Raw genomic sequence first — 22,531 nt, 5'->3', positions numbered from 1 at the left:
GCCCGTCAAGATCAGAGTCCCGTTATCTTTCCGTCCGAGTTGCACCCTCAATAGGGCACAATAAAAAGGTTCCGGGAGCCGGCTGCATTTGAAATTCCGAGGAGACGGTGAGCCCCCTAAACGTGGACAACAGCTTATAAAAATTTCGTGACTTGTGGCGTGGCTGCTGCTTGAGACATTCTGTATATTCTGTTATTCAGCAAATAAAGATCTTACTGTGCAGGGCTCTGAGAGCCCACAGCCTCATTCCTGAGTCCCTAGCTCTCACCGGGGGACTGGGGTGTCTACAAAGGGGCATCCTAGGCACACCACCCCAAGTTAATTTTGAGTCACTGGCAGAGACAAAGACCCAGCTGCAAACCAACTTCCACCAACACACACACACTTGTTCCCAAATGTCCCCCCACTGCCAGCCTACCTTGTCCCTTTGAAGAAGGCAACCTCCCCCATTCTTTCCCTTAACCCCCCTTTATTTTATAAATTTTGTTATGTGTCAGATACGTGCTCAGTCACTGGGGACACGCCAGAGAACAAACCAAGATTCCAGGCTTCACAGGGTTCACTGTTAGGTGAGACAAACGTAAACATCCAAAAAGGACCCTTTCGGAGTCCTGGTAAGTGATCTGAAAATAATAAAACAGGGTAACATATGGGAAGTGTTGAGAAGGGGCTACTTTAGATGGTGTATGAGCTTCCTGGGGCTGCTGTAACAAATGACCACAAGCTAAATGTTTTCGAACAACATATATTTAATTATCTGATAATTTTGGAGGTCAGAAGTCTGAAATGTGTGGTCAGGAAGACTTCAGTTTCCTCGACTTTCCAGCTTCTAGAGGCTGCCCACATTCCCTGGCTCATGGCCTCTGATCCACAGTCACATCGTACTTGTCTCTCCCTGTGACTCTCCTGCCTCCTGCTCATAAGGACGCTTGTGATCATGTTGGGGCCACCCAGATAATCCAGGATAATCCTCTTTGATGTTGTTATAACTTAATTATAATATCCTTAGTCCTTAAATCAAGGCTCCTATGATTCTTAATCACATCTGCAAAATCCCTTTTGCTGTGTAAGGCACCATATTCACATGTTCTGAGGATTAGGATATGGAGATCTTTAAGGAGCTGTTATTCTGCCTGACACAGATGAAGTGGTCAGGGAAGGCTTCTTGGAGGAGGTGACTTTTTGAGTTGCAATCTGAGTGACATTCACAGACAAGCCCATGGGTTTTCTTTGACCTTCAGGGCCTGGCTGCTTTGCTCCCTCCTCAAAAAAATCTTCCCAGACAAACTCATGTCCTCTTTGTGTCCATTCCCTGTGGGACTCATACCTGAGTACCTTTTCAGGGGACCAAACTGCTGAACTGAATGGACTCCACCCTCCCATCCAAGGTAGGCCCACACCAACTCTCCCAACCCTAGTATCTTCCTCTGGTCCTGCTTGACCCCCTCCACAGAGAGGGGATTCTATGTGTGTCTCTGCCTCTGTCCTCCCTCCCAGCCTCCTCTCTTGTACCCATCTGGGTCTGTCGAAGAAAGAGGGGTCCTGATTCCATTTATAAACAATAAAAAAATCTCATGTTTATAGTTCACAAAGCCCTGCACAGTAGCCAAAGAAGGAAGTACATCCCCGTTTCAGATTGAGAGACTAAGGCTCAGAGAGGCAGACACACTTGTCCAAGGTTGCCCAGCAACTCAGCAGCAGTGAACCCAGGCCAGTCGGGTCCCATCCACCCTTGAGTGGGCGACAGTGGAGGGTGGATGGCAAGGACCTAGACCCTCTTCAAGGGTGTTGGGAAGCCCCCACTACTTGCCCAAGGTCACAGAGGTAGTGGTGGGGAGACTCCAGTCACTGGATTCCCCGTAGTCGGTGAAGTCCTGAGCAGCCACCTGGATGCAGTACCTGGCGTGGGGCCTCACGGCCCTGAGGATGAAAGATGTGGCTTCAATGGGCCCCACCTAAGCAGAAAAAGGGCCAGGTCAGAAGCAACGATGGGGCTCGGAGGGCCCACTGTGCACAGAACTGAAGGATGGATGCTCGGCTCCTCCCATTCCCTCCTAAACAGCAGGCTTTCCACGTCTTTGGCCTTTTCTGACCCTAACCTTAAATTAGTGAACACTACATAAAATGTAGACGTCAGTTCCTTGGGGACTTGCCATACTGCAATTGCTCAGCAGCCGCATATGGCTACAGTGCAGCTGTAGCGCATTTCCACCATCGCAGAGGGTTCAACGGGACAGAGCTGCAAATGACAAAGCCCTGCGAACACTCAGCTCCTGGGGCGGCATCCGAGGCTGCCCAGGACACAGCCAACCTCCCCAGATGCCCACCAAGTACCCTGCCTTTATTATTTTTTACTTGGTAAAAATCTGAAATAACACATTTGTTTTCAGTCGATGTGAAATTCACATGCCACCAAATGTTTAAGTGGACAATCCAGGGGCATTTGGGGCGTTCACAAGCTTGTGCGACTACCCTCTCTCTAGTTTCAGAACGTTCCATCACTCCAAAGGACACCCCCTCCCCATTACTACATTCGGTTTGTGGATTTGCCTATTCTGGACATTTCACAGAAATGGGGCCACACACTGGGTGGTCTTTTGTGTCTGGCATCTCTCACTGAGCATTCTGTGTTCAGGGTCCATCACACTGTAGCGCATGCCAGGGTCCCACTCCTTTTCGCTGCTCAGGGATACTCCTGTGCATGGATGGACCACATTTGCTTTGCATCCATCCATGGATGGAGCTTTGGGCTGTTGTTCTGAGTAGCACCACTTCAAACATTCACGTACAAAGATTTGTCTGAGCCTCTGTTTTCAATTCTTTTGAGTTAATACTCAGGAGCTCAATGGCTCAGCTGCCTTTATGATACCCACAGCAACCCAGGCTGGGTTCAAGGGCCCAGCACACCTGGGCACATGCTGTTCACTCTATGGACACCACCCTCCCTCGCCTCCCCGTCATCCTCACCAGGCGGAAGCGGGCAGAGCCATGACGCTTGTATCGAAGCCAGTACTTGAGCAAGAAGATCTCTGGGAAGGGCCAGGACTGGGGGGGTTCCCACTGCACCCACAGGCGCTGCCCAGGGAGAGGGCTCAGGCGCACGCCTTCTGGAGGGTCTGGTTTGACTGATGGACAAGCAGGAGGCAGGGTGAGGGGATGGCAGATTCATTCATTCAACCAACCAACCAACCAACATCAATTGAGGGTCCAGTGATATCCTGGACCCTGGGGACACAGCAGTGACCAGCACAGGCCCTATCCCTGTCTTCTTGGAGCTCAATCCCTGAGGGCAGAGGCGAATCCATAGGTCACAAAGGATAGGGAGGAAGTTCAGGAGTGCAAGGAGGGCAGGGGAGCTGCAATGTTTTGGGGGATGTCATTCACATACCACAAAACTCACCCTTTTAAAGTACACTGGGTTGCAGCGTATTCATAGTGTGTGGTGCAACCATCACCGCTCCTTAATCCAGAACATTGCATCACTCCAAAAAAAAAACCCTATACACATTAGCCGTCATTTCTCAGTCCTCCTCCCAAACCCTGATGGCCGTGAATCCACGTTCTGTCTGTGGATTCACCTGTCGTGGGCGTTTCACAGCAACAGGGTCACATGCCGTGTGGCCTTGTGGGGCTGGCGTCTCACTGAGTACTGTGTGTTCAGGGTCTGTCCGCGCTGCAGCGCGGACAGACCTCCTTGTCATGGCTGAGTGACCTTCCAGTGTGTGGAGACCACATTTTGCACATCCATTCATCTGTAGATGGACAATCATGTTGCTTCCGCTTTTTGCCTATTATGGATAATGTGCCTATAGGCACATGTGCACATGTTTTTGTGTACATATGTTTTCATTTCTCTTAAGTATATGCCTAGGACTGGAATTGCTGGGTTATATGCTAACTTGTGTTTAAGTCTGAGGGACTGCCAGACTTGTTTGTTAGTAACCAGTAACAATGTGCAATTTTTAATAATGTGCCCAAGGGAGGCCTCCCTGAGCAGATGACATCTGAGGAGGGACCTGAAAGTTGTGAGAGAGTGAACTGCATGGAGATCTGGGGGAAGGGCATTCCAGACAGAGAGAACAGCCTGTGCAAATGCCCTGGGGCACGAATGTACCTGGCATGTTGGACCAACAGCAAGGGGGCCTGTGGGTCTGGAGCAGAGTGAGCGATGGGGACAGAGGAAGGAGGAGAGGGCAGGGACGGGATGGGAGAGGTGGTGCTGGGCCTCATGGGCCGTGGAGAGAGAGGACTTGGGCTTTTGACTGTCAGGTAGCTGGGAGCCCTGGAGGACTGTGCGCAGAGGAGGTGGGGACCTGATTCAAGTGCTCACTGGCGCCCTCTTGGGGCCGCTGTGTGGAGGGCCAACTGCGCTGGTCCAGGTGGGCAATGATGTGCTGGACCAGGAGAGGGCTCAGGATTGGGGAGAGGCGGGCAGGTTTTGATAAAATAGAAAGGTCGAGCTGACAGGATCCGTGACAGCTGAGTGACAGGTGGGAGTGGGGGCTGGTGAGAGAGGGAGCTTAGCAGGAGCCGGCTGGTGGCCCCCCACACCCACTACTGCTGCCCGCACTCACTGATGTGCTCGGGGACAAAGGGCACAAAGCTGCTGCTGACGCCCCAGGGATGGACGGCTGTGACGTTGAGCACGTAGGGCACAATGGAAAACATCTGGATGTCTGGGACGGTGCAGGTGGTGGCCTCTGGTGTCGGCTGGAGGCAGGGCCAGCTCTCCCTCTGGGCAGCCACGCCGAGCCTAGACACAGGGTGGGTGCTATGAGGGTCTCAGTACTTCCTGCTGGCCTGCTGGTGCCCTGGACCCCAAGCTGGGGTCTTGCCCTTGACTGTGTGACCCTGGAGGAGCCATTCACCCCAACACTGCAGAGCCCATGTGTTGACCGAGGGTCATGGGTAAACCCCACAGGGAGATGCTAAGGTCCAGATTCCAAAGATTTCTGGAACATCGACATTCCAGCCTTAGAATTCCAACATTCCAAGGTCTATTTTCCAACCGCAAATTTTATCAAATCTAATCAGAGATCAAGAATGATGAAAGCTTAGCATCTGAATTGGAATGCACTATATGCGTGAAATACAACTGGGATTTGGAAGACTTTGTATGCAAAGAACAAAAGTAAAATACCTCAATGTTTAAAGTATCGATTATATCTTGAAATGATAACACTTTAGAGAATCCTATTAAAGAACATTAATTTCTCATGAATTCAGATATATAACAAATCATATATAAGCATGTTAAATTACACTACATTCAATTATGCTAAATGATAAATATTTGGAATATTTAGATATTAGTTAAATGAAATATTAAAATTAATTTCACCCATTTTCTCTCTTTAAATGTGACTTCTAGAAACTTTTTAACTATACATGTGGCTTGCAATATATATATTAGGAAGTGTATTTCTGTTGGTTGGAGCTGCTCTGGGATTCTGGCCCCTGCTGGGTGTCCAGATGCCCTCTGCTCCTAGGGAGTCAGGCCTGGCTGCAGCATCCCCAGGAAGCCATCCCCTCTGACCTGTACGTGGCAATGAAGGATGTGGGCCTGGTAGGGTGTGGAGCGGGTGGCAGAGTCCAGCAGCAATCCACAGCGATCGGGTACCTAGAGGCCCAGCACCGTACCCTAGGCTGGGTGGCAGCCCCTGGGGCCCCGGAGGAAGGAGGAGGAGCATGAGCTTCTGATTCACCGCGGGATTGCCAAAGCCCTACTGTGTGCCTGCTGCCAGGCAGTGGCAGCACTCAGCAGGTGCCTAATAAATGAATAGATGAACAAAAGTCATCTGCATCATCTCTTACTGCCCCCTACTAACCACCAAGGCAGAAACTATTAGCCCACTTTCCAGATGGGGAAGCTGAGGTTTCAGGAGCCACAGAGGGGACTTAGGTGGAGGGAAGAAGCCCTGGTGGGAGGGAGATGTTTCACTGTGGCCACTTTTGTAAGAGTTTTATTTTGAAGCACATGAACTGAAAGCATACAATTAAAACGCCTTCCCTCTCTCTCCCTCTCTCTCCAGGCTGTGGCTGCCACTAACTGGTGTCACTTGGGGCAGGACTCAGCCTCTTTGTCTCAGTTTTCCCTACCTGTGCATGGGGTGGAAACCCCCTCCCCCCAGCGGGCATACAACAGATGTGGGAGTCCCCACACCACCCCAGAATGTCCCATGGCAGACAAACTCCACTCCTCAGAGGGTGTCTCTCTGTCCTGGCCCCCCACCCCCCGGGGGTCCCTCATACCTTCTCTCCCACAGCAGGGTGAGCAGCCCACCCAGAGGGTGAGGGCCAAAAGTAGTCTCGGCGCCATGGCCTTGGCGGACTCTGCCATCAGGAGCTGGGGCAAGGAGCACCCTCAGAGAGGCAGGGGACACGGGTGCCTCCCAGGGGGAAGCGCAGCCCTCGGTGGAGGCCCCCTGCTTCCCCTTCCTGAGGTTGGACTCAAGACTGGCTCTTGCAGTCGGCGGGGAGTTGAGCAGGGGCGGTGGAGAAGCCCCCTGGTCCCTTTACTGGCCCCGTCTGGGCGGCGGGTATGGAAGGCCCCAAGGGTGAGGGCGGGAAGAGGCCATGAAAGAGAGAAGTGGAGACCCCGTGGCCTTTCCCAGAACTGCCCATCCGTCAGTCCTTCCTTCCGGCTGCAGTGAGAGGGGAAACCCCGGGGAAGGGGCCGATGACACGGGGAAAGACAGAGAAAGGGGCAGGGAGGGGAGGGGCAGAGACCCAGCCGGAGAGGGCGAGGGGGACCCCGAGGGGGAGACAGACACAGATGGAGACACAGAGAGACACAGACAAGAGAGAGACATCTGGAGGAGAGAGAGACAGAGGTGAGAAAGAGACACACACACCCACAGAGACAGAGAGACAGAGACAAAAACTCCAAAAAAGAAAGATAGGAGCACAGAGAGATCTGAGCACCCACATACAGGGCACGTTCACTGTGACCACAGTGATGCGGACCCACCCTGCCAGCCGCACGCCACCCTCCGGGCCGCAGAGAGGCAGGAACACAAGCCCTGGGGAGGCAGGCACCACCTGAGGACGTGCTCTCGGCGACAGAGATGGCCGGGGACTGGCTGAGTCCCTGAGGGACATACAGTGCCTGCCCAGGACACCAGGAAACCCCCGGGGGCACGCCGGACATGCAGGGGTTCCACAGCCACGCCCCACCTCCCTGGCCTTGGCTGGAAGAGCCGAGAAGCCCCAGGGGATTTTGGGGGATTCACCCAGGACAGGGAGTGGGGGCAAGCAGACAACAGGCAAGGCTCACGGGCTTGGATCCTGCCTCCCCTTAACATGGACCTGTTGGTGCCCATTTTAACTTTTTTAAATCGTGCATTCACGCGTGTTCACCGCTGGGACAGTCTTTGGCTGGAGGTGTGTCTTGTATCATCCTTATTCCTAATCCCTGTCTGGGTCCCCCGCCCCCTCCTTGCTGCGGGAGCCCAGCAATCAGGCCTCACGTGTTCATCCTTTGCTCAGAGAGCTTTTATTCCTGGGGTGGCGGATGGGCAGGGGACTCAGTTTATCCAGGGCAGGGCGGGGCACAGTCAGAGCCAGGGTCTCGACTAGCCAGTCCGTGCAGGGACCAGGGTGGCAACAGAGACCGCCAGGGACTGCCAGGAAGGGGCCCAGGCTAGCCCCCCAGTGCAGATGGTCGGTGCGTGAGCTCAGACACCCGGGGCAGGGCCTGCTGGGCGGAGCGGAGGGTCCCTGCCCCGACGCTCAGCGGCCCTGAGCCTGCAGCCTCTGCATCTGTAAGATCTGGCTCAGAATGTGCTGCACGTCTTCATCCATCTGACCCTGGGGTGGGGGGGAGCGGAAAGCACGCCGGGCTGCTCCTGGCCCTGCTTCTCCGTCCCCTCCCTTCCCACCGTGGCAGCCAGGCGCCCCTCCCCTCGCCCAGCCTCCCCAGTACAGATGGAGAGAGAGGCACATGAGCCAGGGGAGCTCACCTGAATGGCATACAGGAGATGGCTTCGATACAGGGCCACCACTGCACCGTGGTCCCTGGCAGCCTCCTGTGGGCGTGGCAGAGGGGTGCTCAGGAATGTGGTACCCCTCCAAAACACAACAAAACGCCCCTTTGCACCGCGAGCCCCCATTTTGATGGCATGCACCAGTGCTAAAATACTGAAATATTTTCCTCCCGTGCCTGGCACGTGTAACCCCACCTCCTGCCCACCCACAACTGTCCTGGGGTTCCTGCTCCAGCCCTCACCTCCAGCTGCTCCTGCAGAGCCTTCACCTGGCCTCGCAGGGTCTCCACCTCGGGGCTGCCTGGGGTCGCCTGCTGGCCCTTCAGTGCCTCCTTGAGAGTGAAGACTTCCTTGGACAGCTCTGTAATCTGTGGGGGAGGCAAGGGAGGCGGGGCGTATCAGGGCCGCCCTGGGCCAGGGGCTGGGGGCTGGGGCCCTCTCCTCGGCAGCAGTGGGAAGAGCAAAGGGACAGAGGCTTGTCAGGGAAAGTGCCACCTGAGACGCAAACTGCACCCCGCAAGCTGGGTCTGGCCCATGAGCTAAGAATGGTTTTCACATTTTAAATGGTTGGAGGAGAAAAGTCAAAGGAATGGTTATTTCATGACATGGGGAAATTAAGTCAAATTCACAGGGCTGCGTTCAGACTTAACATTTTATCGGCGTATGGCCACACCCTTTGGCTTACAGGTCGTCTAAGGCTCCAGCCGCATGGGCAGAGCTGGGCACTGTCTACCCTGCAGGCCAAAACCACTGCCTGTTGGGCCCTTTACAGAAAACGTTGGCTGATCCTGTCACACGCTGTCTGGGAGTCTCTGGTACATGGAGGCTGGCCACAGGAAAGCAGGAGAGAGCGTGGCCGGTCGGGCTGGGTCAGACAGCGGGTTGCATCCCTCTCCACCCCTTTCTCGCAGGAGACCTTAGAAAGATGCCTTAACCCCTGAGCCTCGGTTTCCCTTTCTGTCAAATAAGGAGAATCGTGGTTCTCATCTTAGAAGGTTACTGTGCTTCTGAACAGAGATTAAGTTTAAACTGTGCCTGGCAAACCGCAGCAACTCAATAAATGCTGAGCTTTATTCTTATTACTGTAGATCAGAGGCTCTCCATCAGGGTCCATTCTGCCCCCAACAGGACCCCGGTCAACGATTGGTGTTGTCATGACTTGAGGGTGGTTCCTGGCCTTGAGTAGGTGGGGGCCAGGGAGGCTCCTCAACACCCCCCCAAGGCCAAGGATAGCCCCCCGCCAGAGGACCCAGCCCTGAACACCACTAGGGTTGAGAGGGAGGAACCCTGCTACAAATAAACCATAATCTCTGCCATAGTTTTATTTTCATTTTACAGACGTGGAAACTGGGGCTCAGAGAAGTCAAGCAACTTGTCCAAGGTCACAAAGCAAGCTGGGGTGGGTAACTTTGTGGTAATGCTCCTGGGGCTCTGAGGGTCACAACCACTGTCTGGTGACATGCTGTATGACTCTGAGCTACCCATTTTGCCTCTCAGAGCCTCAGTCTGTTCATCTGGAAAATGGGGATAAGAATGCTTTCTGGCTCTTAGGGTTGTGGGAGATTAAAAGTAATAGTGTTTGAGAAACACCCGATTGAATAACCAGAGGCTGCTGTTAATCATCACTATCATTAAAGAGCAGAACTTGGAAACTCAGATCCAAACGCTGGCTGAACCACTGCAGAGCTGTGTGGCCTCAGGCAACTGGCTTCACCTCTCTGTGCCTCAAATAGGGAGAGGAAAAACACCAATCTTGTGAGAATTTGATGTGGGGATTAAATGCATTGATCCATGTACAGTACCCAGCACAGACCTGGCTTGTGATAAGCACTCAATACATGTTGCTGCGGCCATCATTCACAGCTGGAACATGAGCCCATGTGTCTGAATTGTCTCCTTCTATCTCTGTGCCCCACTCTCCTGTCTGGAAAATGGGCTGACTTCCCAAGACCCTCCCAGCTGGGACATGCTGAGCTTCCCCCCAGCCTCTGCTGAGCAGGCCTCCCTCCCATGACTGAGCAAAGGCAAAGGGGATGCACCTTTTTGTCCTTCTCCTTGGCCCTGTCCAGGGCCTCCTGGGCACGGCTCTGGGCCTGGCGCGCCCGCTCAGCCTCGGTACGTAGCCCCCGCAGCTGCTGCTCCGCTGTGGCCAGCTGGGCCTCTGCCGCGTGCCGTTCACTCTTCATGAACAGCGCCTCCCGCTGCACCTGCAGCCCAAGCCCACATGTGACCCTGAGGACATTTGGACCCCAGAGTTCTTCTGATGCTGCTGCTCTGGCCTGAGGACACTTAAGCTACCTTTTGACCTCAAGGAGTTTGACTCAGAAAGTTCTGGAATCCCTCGGAGCTCTATGAACATTCTGCCTCTGCCAAGCACCTCTGACCTGCTGGCTGTGTGGCCTTAGACAAGCGACTTAACTTCTCTGTGCCTCAGTTCCCTCATATAAAATGAGAATAGTAATAGCCCCCACTTCACAGTGTGGATGTGAGGATAAAATGAGCAAATACACGGAGTATGCTTAGGACAGTGTCTGGCACAAAGTCAGTGCTATATTCAAGTTGGTGATATTATCATTAATATTATTTTCTCTGCCAGAGGCAGAAAGGTTTATAGGTTTCTTGCAAAATGAAAGAAAAAAATAGAATATTCTGGATGAAAAGCAAACTAATGTTCAAAAGACAATGACTGCATTTTCCCAAAAATGTCAAAATCAGAACAGGATTAGATTCGCAACAGTTGACCCTGGAAGGGGGCACTGGCCTTTATAGAAATAATACCTCCGGGGAAATGGATAATAATTAGATGTTCCGCTTAATACAGATTGGCTATACACTAACAATTAAAAAAAAACTACACTGATTGATGAAGCTAATCACACTTGCAAAATTTACCCCAAAAAGAAGTGATCTTGAGAAAGGTAAAATTTAGGAAAAAAGCATGAAGATGGGCAAACTTAGGTTAGTGAGACTGTGAACTTAAGGAAGTAGATCGGAACTTAACTGGCTTAAAAGCATGTTCTCGGAAAAAGAATAATTCTGGCTGCCATTTATTGGTCACTTGTACCATCACTATCCTAAGTAATTTATATTAGTTGAGCCATTTAATTTTCATGTGAGGATAAGGCATTATTATTATTATGTCCATTATACACATGAGTAAATAGGGGTAAGGAGAGGAAAATGCTTTCCTGACAAGTAATGAATGTGGCTTTGTATTAAAATACTTGTTAAAAGAGCCGCCAGTATTTTTGTTGTTAAAGGAGATGGAGTCAAAAAGTCCACCATCAGCAACAACAACAAAACAGTCTCTGGGCTTAAAAAACTCAGAGTCAAACCTATTGGATTCAAAATAATTAGATCAAAAATCCCTGCAAATAAGTCCTCCTACTTTTGGGCTGAAGTGTCAAAATGATATGATAAAATAACAAGCTCAAAACAGCCAGATGGGAAAAAAAAACAGGGACAGCAGAGTAATGGACACTAGGTAAACACATCAGGGCAAAAAGTCCAATTCGCTGCCTACCAAAAAATTAATGTTGAATGTTGATCCCTAACTCACACCATACACACAATGAGAGATGAAGCATTAACGTGATGGTAAAACTAAAAGATGCCGTCTTACTATGTTGATGGACAGTGACTGAACGGGGATGTGGGGGGGACTTGGTGAAGGGGGGAGCCTGGTAAACATAATGTCCTTCATGTAATTGTAGATGAATGATACCAAAACAAAATTAATTAAAAAAAACCTAAAAGATGCCGGAAGAAAACATCTGAGAATATCTCCATGACCTAGAGATACACAGAGGTTTTATAAACAGATCACAAAAAATGTTAACCATTAAAAAAAAAAAAATGACATCGCTGAAATAACCAAGAGGTTTTTAAAAAGAAACACAAGTCGAAACATCTAGGAGGTCAGAATGGCTGCAGGGTCAAACACCCACCTGGAAACACTGGTAGGGGCAAATGTCTATAGGATTGAAATTGATGGGGTCAAAATATCTCACAGCTGCAGGGTCAAGACCACCAGGTGGCCACTGGGTGTGCTGGGCGGGGGCCCCGCCACACTCACCTGGAAGACCTCAGCGCTGGTCTTCTCATAGCGTCGGCCTAACTCCTCCAGCTGCCCCTCCAGCCGGACCACATCTGCCCGCAGCGCACCTACTATGCGTTCGTGCTCCAAGCGGGCCACACTGCCCACGCGCTCCCTCTCCAGCTCTGCCCGCAGCCGGGCAGCTTCCTTGCCTGTGGCCACCACCTCCTGCTCCAGGCTGGCTGCCCGGCCCCGCAGTTCGAGAGCCTCCTCCTGTAGCCGGTGGTGCTCTGAGGCTGGTACCGCTGACTGGCGGAGGGCCTCGGAGGCCTCGCGCAGCTCCGCCAGGCCCTGCCGAGCCTCCTCGCAGGCAGAGGCCAGCTCAGCAGCCCGGGCCTCGGCTGCATCCCGTGCTTGGGCCAGCTCGGCGGCCGCTGCCCGATGCTGTTCCCCGGTGGCCCTGGCTGCGGCCAGCTGCTGCCGTAGCACTTCCAGCTCCCGGCTCTGCTCCAGCCGCGCCTCTTCCTTCTGAGCCAGCTCTGCCCGCAGGCCCCGGGCCTCCTCCTCAGCCAGCAGCCGGCCCGCCCGGGCTTCATCCAGCCAGGCCGAGGCCGCCTCCAGCTCCCGGAGGCGGGAGTCCCGGTCTCGGAGGTCTTCCCGGGCCTGTTCCAGGGCCGCCCGCAGCTGGACTGTGTCAGCGCTGCTGCCCCCACCGGACCCAGCGCCCTCGGCCTCACGCACCCGCTCCCGCAGCCGACCTGCCTCGGCCTCCACGGCCTCACACTTGCCACGGGCCGCCTCCAGCTCAGCGGCAGCCTCCTGCTCTCGCTGCCGGAGCGCCTCCTCCAGGGCACGAATCCTGGCCTCCAGCTCTGCTTGCAGCATTTCTGAGGCCTCAGCAGCATTAGAGTGTAGGACAGGGCCTGGGGGCACCCTTGGGGCTGTGGCCTCCACTCCCGTGGCCTCCATGCCGGTGAGCTCTGCCTCCACAGCACTCACATTGGCCTTTTGCCCGGGTCCCTCTGCTCTCGTATTCGTGTTCTCTGCTCCTGTGGCCTTTGCTTCCAGGCTTCCTGCTGCTTCTAGAACTTCCATTTCTGTGACCTCGGGCCCTGTGGCTTTTGTTCCCAAAGCCTCAGCAACCATACCCTCGGTTCCCATGGCCTCAGTGCCCCTGGATTTTCTTTCTGTGGCCTCAGCCCCAGAGGAAGCCACTTGCAAAGTCCTGGCTTCCCCGGCTTCTGCTCCTGCCACCTCCTCGCCTGCTGTCTCGGCCCCGGTAACTTTGATTTCTGGGGCCCCAGCGCCATCCAGCTCCATGGCTGCTGGCCCGTTCCCAGTGGTCCTGACTCCAGTATCCTTACCCTCCCCGAGAGCTGCTTCTCCTTCTCCAGGGGCCACCTGTGTTTCTTGCTGCGCCAGCGCCCGCAGGGCCTCAGCGTGCTGCCTGCGGAGCTGGTCAAACTCAGCCCGGAGAGAGTCATAGAGGGCCAGGGGGATGACCTCCGCCAGACCGTTCGCCTCCATATCGTCCTTCTCGAAGTCTTCCAGGATCTGCGGGGTGGGGATGGCCAGGCAGGAGCTGAAGCGGCCATGGGGCACAGGATGGCCCTGCCACCCTCCCAGCCCCTGGGGGAACGAGGCCTTGGGTCCTCAGATACTCCCCCAGGCCTCAGTTTCCCCACCTGGACCTTCTCCCTCAGCTCCTGGTTCTGTCTGGTGAGCGCAGCCACCTGCTCTTGCAGTGAGACCAAGAGTTCCTGGGCGGACGCGCTTAGCTGTTTGGAGAGCATTGCCTCCACCCCTGGTGGGCGACAAGGAGTCAGGTGCAGGGTCCCGGGCCACAGGGGATGGGAACTGGGGGCCTGGAGTGGTGAGTCAGGGCCCCCTCAAGCAAGCAGAATAACTAATGGGTGAGGGCCAACCTCCCCACTAGCTTCAAGCTCCCTCCATGGAAGCAACTGAGGCCTTGACACCCTGGGGCTCCAGGGACCACATGGGCAGGGGTGCCTGGAAGGAGGACCGGGCTGGGGGCTCACCTGGGAAGTCGGGCAGCTCACCCTCCTCATCCTGCAGGGTGGCCACATCATAGCTGGTGTTCTCCCGCTCATTCTGGGGGTGGGAGCCAGGGTCTGTCTTAGGCCCCCCCTGCCCATCCCACCCCCATGTCCTACCCAAGATCTCGAGTGCACAGAGGTGTTCCTGTGTCCCTCGGACTCCCCCAGAGCATCAGACTGGCTGTGTTTGGTCCACAAGTGTCTACTGATTTCAACTCTGTGCCATGGAGTTATGTTGGGCTCCCCAGCAAGTGCCTGAGTGTGTGACTGTAACCCCCACAACTGGGAGCTGCATGTGCCACCTGGATACATGGGACTGAGAGAGGGATGGGGGGATGGGTCCTCATAAGGGTGCATCTGGGAGTCTGCCCTGGGGTCACGTGGGGCTGACCATGTCTACGTGTGCGTGTGAATGCCTGCAATAGTACATTTGTGTGGCTCAGGGTTTGTGGGTCTGTGGTGAGCATGTGGGTGCATGGGTGGGCACCCCTGTGGGATATGCACAGTGGCCTCTGCTCTCGTGTGATTTCCTGTGACTGCACGTGATTTTGCATTTGCATTTCACTCTGTTTTGACTTTGTATACGTGTGTGCTTCTGTGTACAATGCATGTGACTGTGTATTCACACAGGTGTTGGTTGTGTGTTCACCTGCTGGACATGTAAGACCACAGGTATACGTGTGGGTGTCCATCTCTGCATATACGTGTGTAGCTGCATTTTGAAAAGTGTCTGGTGTATGTAATGTGTGTTTGTGGGTATGTGATCTGTGTGTGACCGTGTGTCTGTCTGGTGTGTCTGCAGGTACAGCAAACTCTGTTGTGTAACCGCAGCAGGAGACACCCCGCCGCGCGCCGCCCGGGCCTGCCCGGCCCTCTGCCCAGCCCACCTCCAGCAGGGACAGCCGGCTCTGCAGGCTTTCCACCTCCCGTCCCAGACTGTCTTTCTCCTCCTGCTTCTCTGCCAGCAGCTGCTGCAGCTCTTGCACCTGGGAGGAGGGCGGTGGAGAGTCCGGCCGGCCTCCCGGAGGAAACACCGGGCAGCCGACGGCTGGCTCTCCCCCCACCCTCTGCCTACCTGTCTCTCCAAGCTGCGGAGGGAGCTGGCCTCTGCCTCTGGCAGCTGACAGAAGAAGACGAGACGGGGCTTAGATCTCGGCTGGGAGGCCTCGCTCAGCAGCCCTCTATCCCAACCACAGGCACCTCCTCTACTTCCAGAACTGCTCTGCCCCCTCACTCATTACTAAGAATTTACTGAATGCCTGCTATGCGCCAGACTCCAATTTTGGCCAATAATTCATTCATTCATTCACTCCCTCACTCAAATATTTTCTCATTCCATAAATATTTATCAAGCACCTATGGTGAGCCAGGCACTATAGACCATGACTGCCTTTGTGGGCTTACAGTCAAATGTCTTTACAGAAAAAATTACGCTATCTCCAAAAGCAATAACTGCTTTGAATAAAAGTAAAGGGAATGGGGAAGTGAGTTGGGGGGTGTCACTATTTTAAATAAAGGGACCAGGCATGATGTCTTTGACAAAAGATGTTTGGGCAAAGACCTGAAGGAGGGGAGAGAGCCATGGGGACACCTGGGGGAGGGGTACCCCAGGCAGCAGGCAAAGCACATGCAAAGGCCCTGGGGCAGGATGGTGCCTGGAGAGGGCCAGCTAGGAGGCCTAGGTGGCTGCAGCAGAGTGAGTAAGGGGAAGAAAGGGAGACAGAAGGCAGGAGAGGCAGGGAGAGTCTTTCCCCAAGAACTGTACCCCACTCCAGGCTTAGCCCAAGCCTGGGACTCTGCAGCCCCGCACCTCCCGCTTCCTGCACTCCTGGTGCTGCTCCAGACCCCGGATCTTCTGCAGCAGGCGGCCCTTCTCCTGTCGCAGCCGCACAATCTCCTCGTAGGCATCTTGATCATCCTGTTCTCCCCATCCCGGAGACCCACACCATGACACGAGGTCCAAGGGCTGTCCCTGCCCATGCGTGAACCAGAGCCTCCCCTCCCCCTCCTCCCTGGAGATCCCCCATTCCTCCCCCCTTGGCCGGGGCATCTCTCACCGGCAAAGGGATGCTGGCGGGGGGCTGGGGTGCCTTCCGCTTCTTATGAGCCCCTCGGTGGTCATGGCTGGACACAGAGTTCTGGGGGAAGGGGTGGAAGGGGGCACATGGGAGACATGCCAGCCTTCCACCCAAACAGACCAACACAGCCGCCCACTAGGTCATCGATCCAAACCCTGCCCTCACTTCCTGTGCAGTCGCGAACAAGTCCCTGTCTCTTCATGGTCCTCACTTATCCCAGCATAAAAGGGAGCGAGACCACCTTCCCTGGGAGCCCCCTCCACGCCTTGGTACTTTCCCCGGCTAGATCAGGTAGTCTCCAAGTTTCCCTTCCCTCTGCGGCTGAGATGCCACAGGGCTGGGCGACAGAGGCCAGACATGCCCCATGCTTGGATTCTCACCAGTGTGAGACCCCTCTACCACCCCACCCACGATTTAGCTCCGCCCACAGCATGTTCTCACCCAGCCCTGCGAGTACCTTGAAGGCAGCATTCTTCCCAAACAGGTCCTCCCGGGAAATAACCCTGAGGCGGGGGTGCACCTCTTCCTTCTCTTCCCACAGAGGTTGGGGGCGAGGGGACTAGCAAGCAGTGTGTGCACAGGGAGGGGGGCTCATTCCCGGCTCAGGGATCCATACCTGAGATGACGCCTCTCCTGAGTCGTCCTCTAGGAGGGGAGGGAGAGAGGGAAGCAGGGTCAGGCACTCTGCCACTCTGCTCTGGGACTTCATTCCCAGCCCTAGGACGGGCATTAGTGAGCCCAGGGGACTTATGGGGGGGCTCTCCCAGCTCCCCAAGAATCAGGATTTTTAAGGTAGGAACCAACTCATTGGCAGAATGCTGACAAGAGGGATCTTGAAACTATCAAAAAAGAAGAGGATAATGGCACCACTGGGATGGGGGGAGAATTCCCAATTCTCAGAAAGGCAAAGACCCAAGAATAGGAGTAACCCAGAAAGCAGAGTGGACCCCTATACTATTCTAAGAGTCCTGGGCTCTCTGAAACTGTCCTGAGGGGATCGGGGAAGCCATGAAAACTCCTATAATGCGGCAAATAGGAACATCTTGAAACCCTCCGCGGTAAGGGCAGAAAGGGTGGACAAGCAACTGCCTGGAAGAGAGGAGGTTCTTGAAACTGCTCAGAGGCAGGGCCTGCGTACCGCTGGGCGGCGAGGGGCGCCAGGCTGCCTCCTGCAGGAGGTGCAGGATGAGTTTGTCCCCTGCCAGGGCTCCGTAGTGAGCAGCGTCGCGGCCTAGCAGGTCCGTGATGGCCGGCTGGGCCCCGCCGCGCAGCAGCACCTCCACCGTTTCAGGGCTGGCCCCCTCACAGGCCAGCATCAGGGCTGTCCTACAGGGAGAGGGCGCTCCTGAGACGGTGAGGACAGCCTCAAACCCCAAGCCCTCCTCAACACCCAGGCTGGAGTGGGGCTGGGTCGGTGGGGGGAGGCCAGCTAGATTCCCCACCCTGGGAGGTTCAGAGACTTGCGCAAAGTCCCACAGTACGTGATGAACTGTCTGGGAGGGGAGATGCTCACCTGCCCTGCAGGTCTTGGTCATTCGCAGCAGCCCCCTGCTGCAGGAGGAGGCGGCACAGATCTGTGTGACACATCTGAGCTGCTATGATGAGGGGTGTTGCACCTGACTGATGGGGGTTGGCGGAGGGATAAGACATGATAGGATGGCACAGGGAGGTAGGGAAGCCTATATGACTGCCTCTGAACTTCACTCCAAACCTATTCACCCTTTCCAAAGGGTGCCTGGAATGCTGCCACTTGGTGGCAGTGTACCTCAAGGGCAGTATCTCTCCCCAAAAGATCCCAGAGGCTCACCCGATCTCGGGGATTCAGATGTGCCTTGAAGGAGCAGAGCGTTTCTGAGCAGGAGATGCAGCCACCAGCAGCTGGAATACGAAGGGGGTGGGCAGGCGGGGCAACACTTAGACATTTTCTGGGGGCCTTCTGCCTAGATGTGATTCTTATCTTTTATTTCAGGAAAAATTCCCACCATCCCTGGGAAAGCAGTAACTAACGTATGACTCCTTCTTTACAGATGAGGAAACTGTGGCCCAGCCAGATCCATCAGCACCCAGAGGGGTCAGAGGCAGGGCCACAATAACAACCCAGATTGGCTAACTCCCAGTTCCAAGCGCTTTCTACATTCTACTGTGGTTCCCTCTTAAGGTGGAACTTTTGATTAATTTTCACGTATTTCGCCTCTTTGATCCAACCAGCATTTATTGTGTACCTACTGTGCACCAAGCCCTCTTACACAGAGTATTATGTTTAGTAGAGGGATCAGACCGCTTAGGTTAGGCAGGCTTCTTGGGGTTTGATCAGAGCTCTGAGTGTTGAAGGTGAGAGGGGGACCAGGATAGAGGTCACTGCATGGGTAAGGGTCCTGAGGTGGGAAAGAACTTGGTAGCATCAAGAAAGTGGGAGACAGTATGTTGAGCCTCAAAGAGGGAAGGGAGGGTTCATGAGAGGTGTTCCCGGATAAATCAACAAACTATCTGATTACCTGCTGTGTGCCCCAGGCAGTAGGGGATTTAGTTTCCTGCTGTAATCCCAATGCTTAGAACAGAGCCTGGCACAGAGCAGGAACTCAATAAATATTTATAGAATGAAAAAAAAAAAAAAAGCTTCCATGGTGACCACAGGCATCGCCACCACTAGGTGGCAGCATACTCCGGCTGCAGGGAATTGTGAGGCAGTGACTGAGCCCCATAGCAAACCCAAATTTATTCTGTATTCCCAAAAGACAAAGTCATCCCTAGGGAATGAAGGCCATTCCCTAACCTCATGGGCACAGCGGACGGACCCTGGGCTAGATGGATCCTCTCCCCTCCCTCGGAAGAGGAGTTTGGATTTTATGATTCTGAAGGCTGCCGGGAGGGACCTTTGGCATTCCCGAGACTCCCTAGCAGTTCCTCAAAGGAAGTTACACTCCAGCCACCCCCTCCCAATCATCCTCCCCCAGGCCTGGCATACAGTAGGCAGTGCTATGGGGTCAGATGGCCTGGGTCCTCCCCACTTTCTTGTGGGTTAGCCTCAATTACCATGTCTGTCCAATGGGATAACTGTCTGTGGTTCACTGGGTCGCTGAGGATTAATGCGGGGCCCCTGTGCCTGGCACACAGTAGGTGCTCAATGAGGAAGGAGGCGGAAGGAAATGGAACATTCTCGGCAGGGCCCTGGATAGAATAACCCCCAAGCCTTTGGGCTCTGGTGGGTAGATGGAGACGGGGCTGCACCCACCTGCATGATGTAGGGCCGTCCACCCACTGCTGTCCACAATATCCACCATGCAGGACGCCTGCGGAGGGGAGGGCTGGGTCATTTGGGGGGGAGCCGTCCCGCTTCAGTGCCTAATTTCTCCAGGAACTGCCTGTCTGGAGGCTCTGCCGTATTTCACGCTCCTTGTTTCACCCCTTCTGCTCTCCCCCCTACCTGCTCTGTGGAGCCCATCTCTTTGGGGGTCCCCAAGTGACTCTGCTTTCAGGAAGAGAGGTGAGAGAGGGAATAGCTGGCAGCTCGGGCACAGCTGGGGCTTCGGGGACTCGATGGGAGGCCTGAGAGTGGCTGTGGCTGGGAAAGCACTTAGGATCTGGGGAGAAGCCCGGGGCTTGGGACCCATCTGGTACTGGGAGTGTATGCCGGGCGTGGGAAGTATCTGGACACAGAGTAGCTCAGGCTCAGGAGTCAAAGAAGCCAGGGAGGGCCTGGAATTCAGGGAGTATCTGGGTGTTCAGGGAATTGCTGGAACTCAGGAGAAGTCAGGGCAGGGGAGTATCTGGGCTCAGGGAGTATCTGAGACAAGGAAGTAAATGACCTGCAGCAGTTGCTTCAAGCACTGTGGGTGCCCGTACTTGGCTGCCAGGTGGAGGGCATTGTAACCTGAAACGGAGAGACGAGTTACAAGGGCCCCACAAACTCCAGGAGTGTCTGGCCACTCCCCAAACCTGTGTCAAGGGATCCCCTGTGCCTAGTGAATGCCCAAACCCCAGGTACTTCTCAAAACCAGGCTACTCCCTGTGGCCAGAGATTAAGCCCCCGCTAACCTGTGTCCCAGACAATCTCGTCTCAGCTAAGCTCCCCACCCACCCACCTGCCCCTCTAGCCCCAGCTACCCCCCACGTCCTGAGCTATTCTATATGCTCACCTACACTGAAGCTCCAGCTACACCCCTCAGAATCCACAGTTGTTTTGAATGTTCCTGCCAATCCGTACACCCTATTTATGCCATGGGCTGTGTTCCGTTTTTGATACCCTGTAATCTGCAGATACTCCCTATCTCCTGGCTGCTGTGCACACACCCAGTCACTCCTGAGCCCCAGCTACTGCCTTTCGCCATGCGTTCTGTCTCACGTATCCCTTCAAGTCCCTAGTGATGTCACACCCAGATCCTCCTTCCGGCCCAGTATTCCACAGAGTTCAGATACGACCCCCAAACTACTGGTTAGTCTCCGGTCCCCAGATACTTCTCAAGTTCAGATATTCCTCTGATCCAACTACTTCCTCTAACACCCCTAATGCCTGAGTCCCAGTTGCTCCCCATCAAGTTGTCAGTCACCTTGATTGGCACCAGCTGCAGTCTCTCTCTGTGGGCACTGCAGCCTGACGTGCCCCTGTGCCTCCCTAGGGGCACTGCAGGGAACCCCTTTTTTCAGCAGGACACTGACACCATGAAGCAGGGCCCTTGGCTGGACCCTTAGGTTGGGCACCTGGTCTGACTGCCTCCCCTCTCCCCTGGGCCCGGTGGAGAGTACCTGCCCCATCTGTGCTCATGACATTGGCGCCGTGTGCAAGCATCACTTCTAGACAGTTGGCTGCACCCCTCATGGCGGCCAGGTGGAATCTGGAGGTCAGGGGTCAGGGGTCAGCCACAGGATAGCCTCCCCTCGGCTACCACACACCCAGGTTGTGGGCACTCACGCAGACTTGCCCTCGGGGTCCAGTTTCGTGGGCACCAGCCCCTTGCGGGCGATGAGGGCAGCCACCCGGGCAGCATCGCTGTTCTCCACAGCCTGCAGCAGCCGCTCATCGCCTTTGCCCCAGTCCTGGCTCTGCGGGGCACACCCAGAGGAGCGTGGGGCCAGGCAGCCGCTGCCCCCTCGCCGCTCCCGTGCCAGGGGCTCCCGGCTCTCACCGCCCGCCCCTGGGCACTTGCCTGGCGCCTGCCTCTGGCTGCTGGCTTCGGGATGGGGCAGGGGCCGCAGGGAGGGCAGGAGCCTGGGTCAGTGGGGCTGAGCCGCAGCTGTGGGGGCAGGTGGTCCTGGGTGGGGGACTGAGACAGCACCCCCAAGCCTGGCCCGGGTCCATCCAACACCCACCGCTGGCACTGTCCCGTAAAACCAACCCCAGATCAGCTCCCAGCATCTTGCCAAAGAGTTGTCCCCCATACATAGGCCCCCAGCCCCATCCAATAGTGAAAGCCACATTTCCAACATCACGTTTCTATCTGAAGGGCTGCCCAAGGTCTTCCCATAGAAACCCCTAAAAATGTCCCTTTAAAGGTCCCTCAGAACAGTCCTCTGCCACCTATCCTTGACTGCCCCTGAAATGCCACAACTGTCCCCCAAATGGCCTAAAATGCATTCCACACTGTCTCCCCCAAATTCCTGTCCTCCAAAACCATCCCCCAAATGACCCCATCATGCCCTCCCCAAAACATCCCTTAAATGTCCTCCGAAATTGTTCTCCAAATGTCATCTTTTCCCAAAAAAAAACGATCCCCCAAAAGAAAGTCCAAATTGTCTCCTTACACGACCCCATCTAAAACTGCTCCCACAAAACCATTCTTCTGAATGCCCTCTAAATTCTCCAGTATCCCCCATCTGTCCTCAAAACTGCCTCCCCAAAGGTACCCCTCCCCAGCCACCCCCCGCACTTGTCCTTCCGGGGTCTTGGGTGGGGGGTCAAGGCCCGGCAGTCAGGGGGTGGGGAGGGGAAGCCCCTGCACCCCGCCCGCTCCCGCGCCCCCTCCCCGACCCTACCGCGAAGGACGTGGCCGCGCACAGGCACAGCTGCTTCATGGCGGCCGGGCCCCGGGCTTGCCGAGGCGACGGGACCGGAGCGGGCCGAGGGGCTGGGAGAGGGCTGGCGCGGTCCAGTCTCGCCCAGCGCTGCCCCCTCCCCGGGCGCGGGGAGGGCCCAGGCGCGGTCCAGGCTCTGGAGGAGGGGCGCCGTCGTAGCGCCACCTGATGTCCCTTCCACCAGGAGGACGCGCCCCCGGCAGGCTTCCCACCGGATCTCCAGGGACCCGCGCGCGTCGCCTCCGCCCCCTCCGAGCGGGCGGCAGGTGCCTCCTGGCCTGGGCCCCCGGGGCCTCCTACAGCCGCGCTGCCATCTCCGCCCACTGTCTCTTTCGCTCATTCATTCGTGCGTCCGTCAGACTGACA

The 22,531-nt window shown here is 55.3% G+C and overlaps 2 protein-coding genes across 3 annotated transcripts; both read right to left on the bottom strand.

Moving 5' to 3' along the window:
* Window positions 1–58: 58 nt before the first annotated feature.
* On the bottom strand, window positions 59–6,388 carry EBI3 (Epstein-Barr virus induced 3). The gene is made up of 5 exons (XM_017642316.3): window positions 6,253–6,388; window positions 5,537–5,660; window positions 4,575–4,753; window positions 2,968–3,125; window positions 59–1,955 (listed from the first exon to the last, which is right to left on the bottom strand). Exons 1-5 carry the CDS (start codon window positions 6,338–6,340, stop codon window positions 1,803–1,805), a joined length of 702 nt encoding a protein of 233 aa, XP_017497805.3. The 5' UTR covers window positions 6,341–6,388; the 3' UTR covers window positions 59–1,802.
* A 1,284-nt stretch (window positions 6,389–7,672) lies between these two features.
* ANKRD24 (ankyrin repeat domain 24) lies at window positions 7,673–22,489 on the bottom strand. Of its 2 annotated transcripts, none has more exons than XM_017642327.3 (21): window positions 22,127–22,489; window positions 21,301–21,471; window positions 21,066–21,196; window positions 20,900–20,988; window positions 19,963–20,027; window positions 19,389–19,446; window positions 17,964–18,034; window positions 17,670–17,776; window positions 17,295–17,482; window positions 16,773–16,801; window positions 16,136–16,216; window positions 15,889–15,996; window positions 15,154–15,198; window positions 14,966–15,064; window positions 14,061–14,133; window positions 13,707–13,825; window positions 12,061–13,575; window positions 10,025–10,192; window positions 8,228–8,353; window positions 7,962–8,027; window positions 7,673–7,809 (listed from the first exon to the last, which is right to left on the bottom strand). In XM_017642327.3, the coding sequence occupies exons 1-21, from the start codon at window positions 22,163–22,165 to the stop codon at window positions 7,732–7,734; spliced, it is 3,426 nt and encodes a 1,141-aa protein (XP_017497816.3). In that variant the 5' UTR covers window positions 22,166–22,489; the 3' UTR covers window positions 7,673–7,731. The 2 variants fall into 2 exon arrangements, with proteins under 2 accessions (XP_017497816.3, XP_017497819.3); XM_017642330.3 differs by having other exon boundaries at window positions 21,301–21,387; window positions 22,127–22,465.
* Window positions 22,490–22,531: the final 42 nt, after the last annotated feature.

This window comes from Manis javanica, chromosome 13, assembly GCF_040802235.1.
Source record: "Manis javanica isolate MJ-LG chromosome 13, MJ_LKY, whole genome shotgun sequence".
NCBI classification, from domain to species: Eukaryota; Metazoa; Chordata; class Mammalia; order Pholidota; family Manidae; genus Manis; species Manis javanica.
The sequence above is the reverse complement of the archived record's forward strand: the minus strand, read 5'-3'. Positions and strand labels throughout refer to the sequence as shown.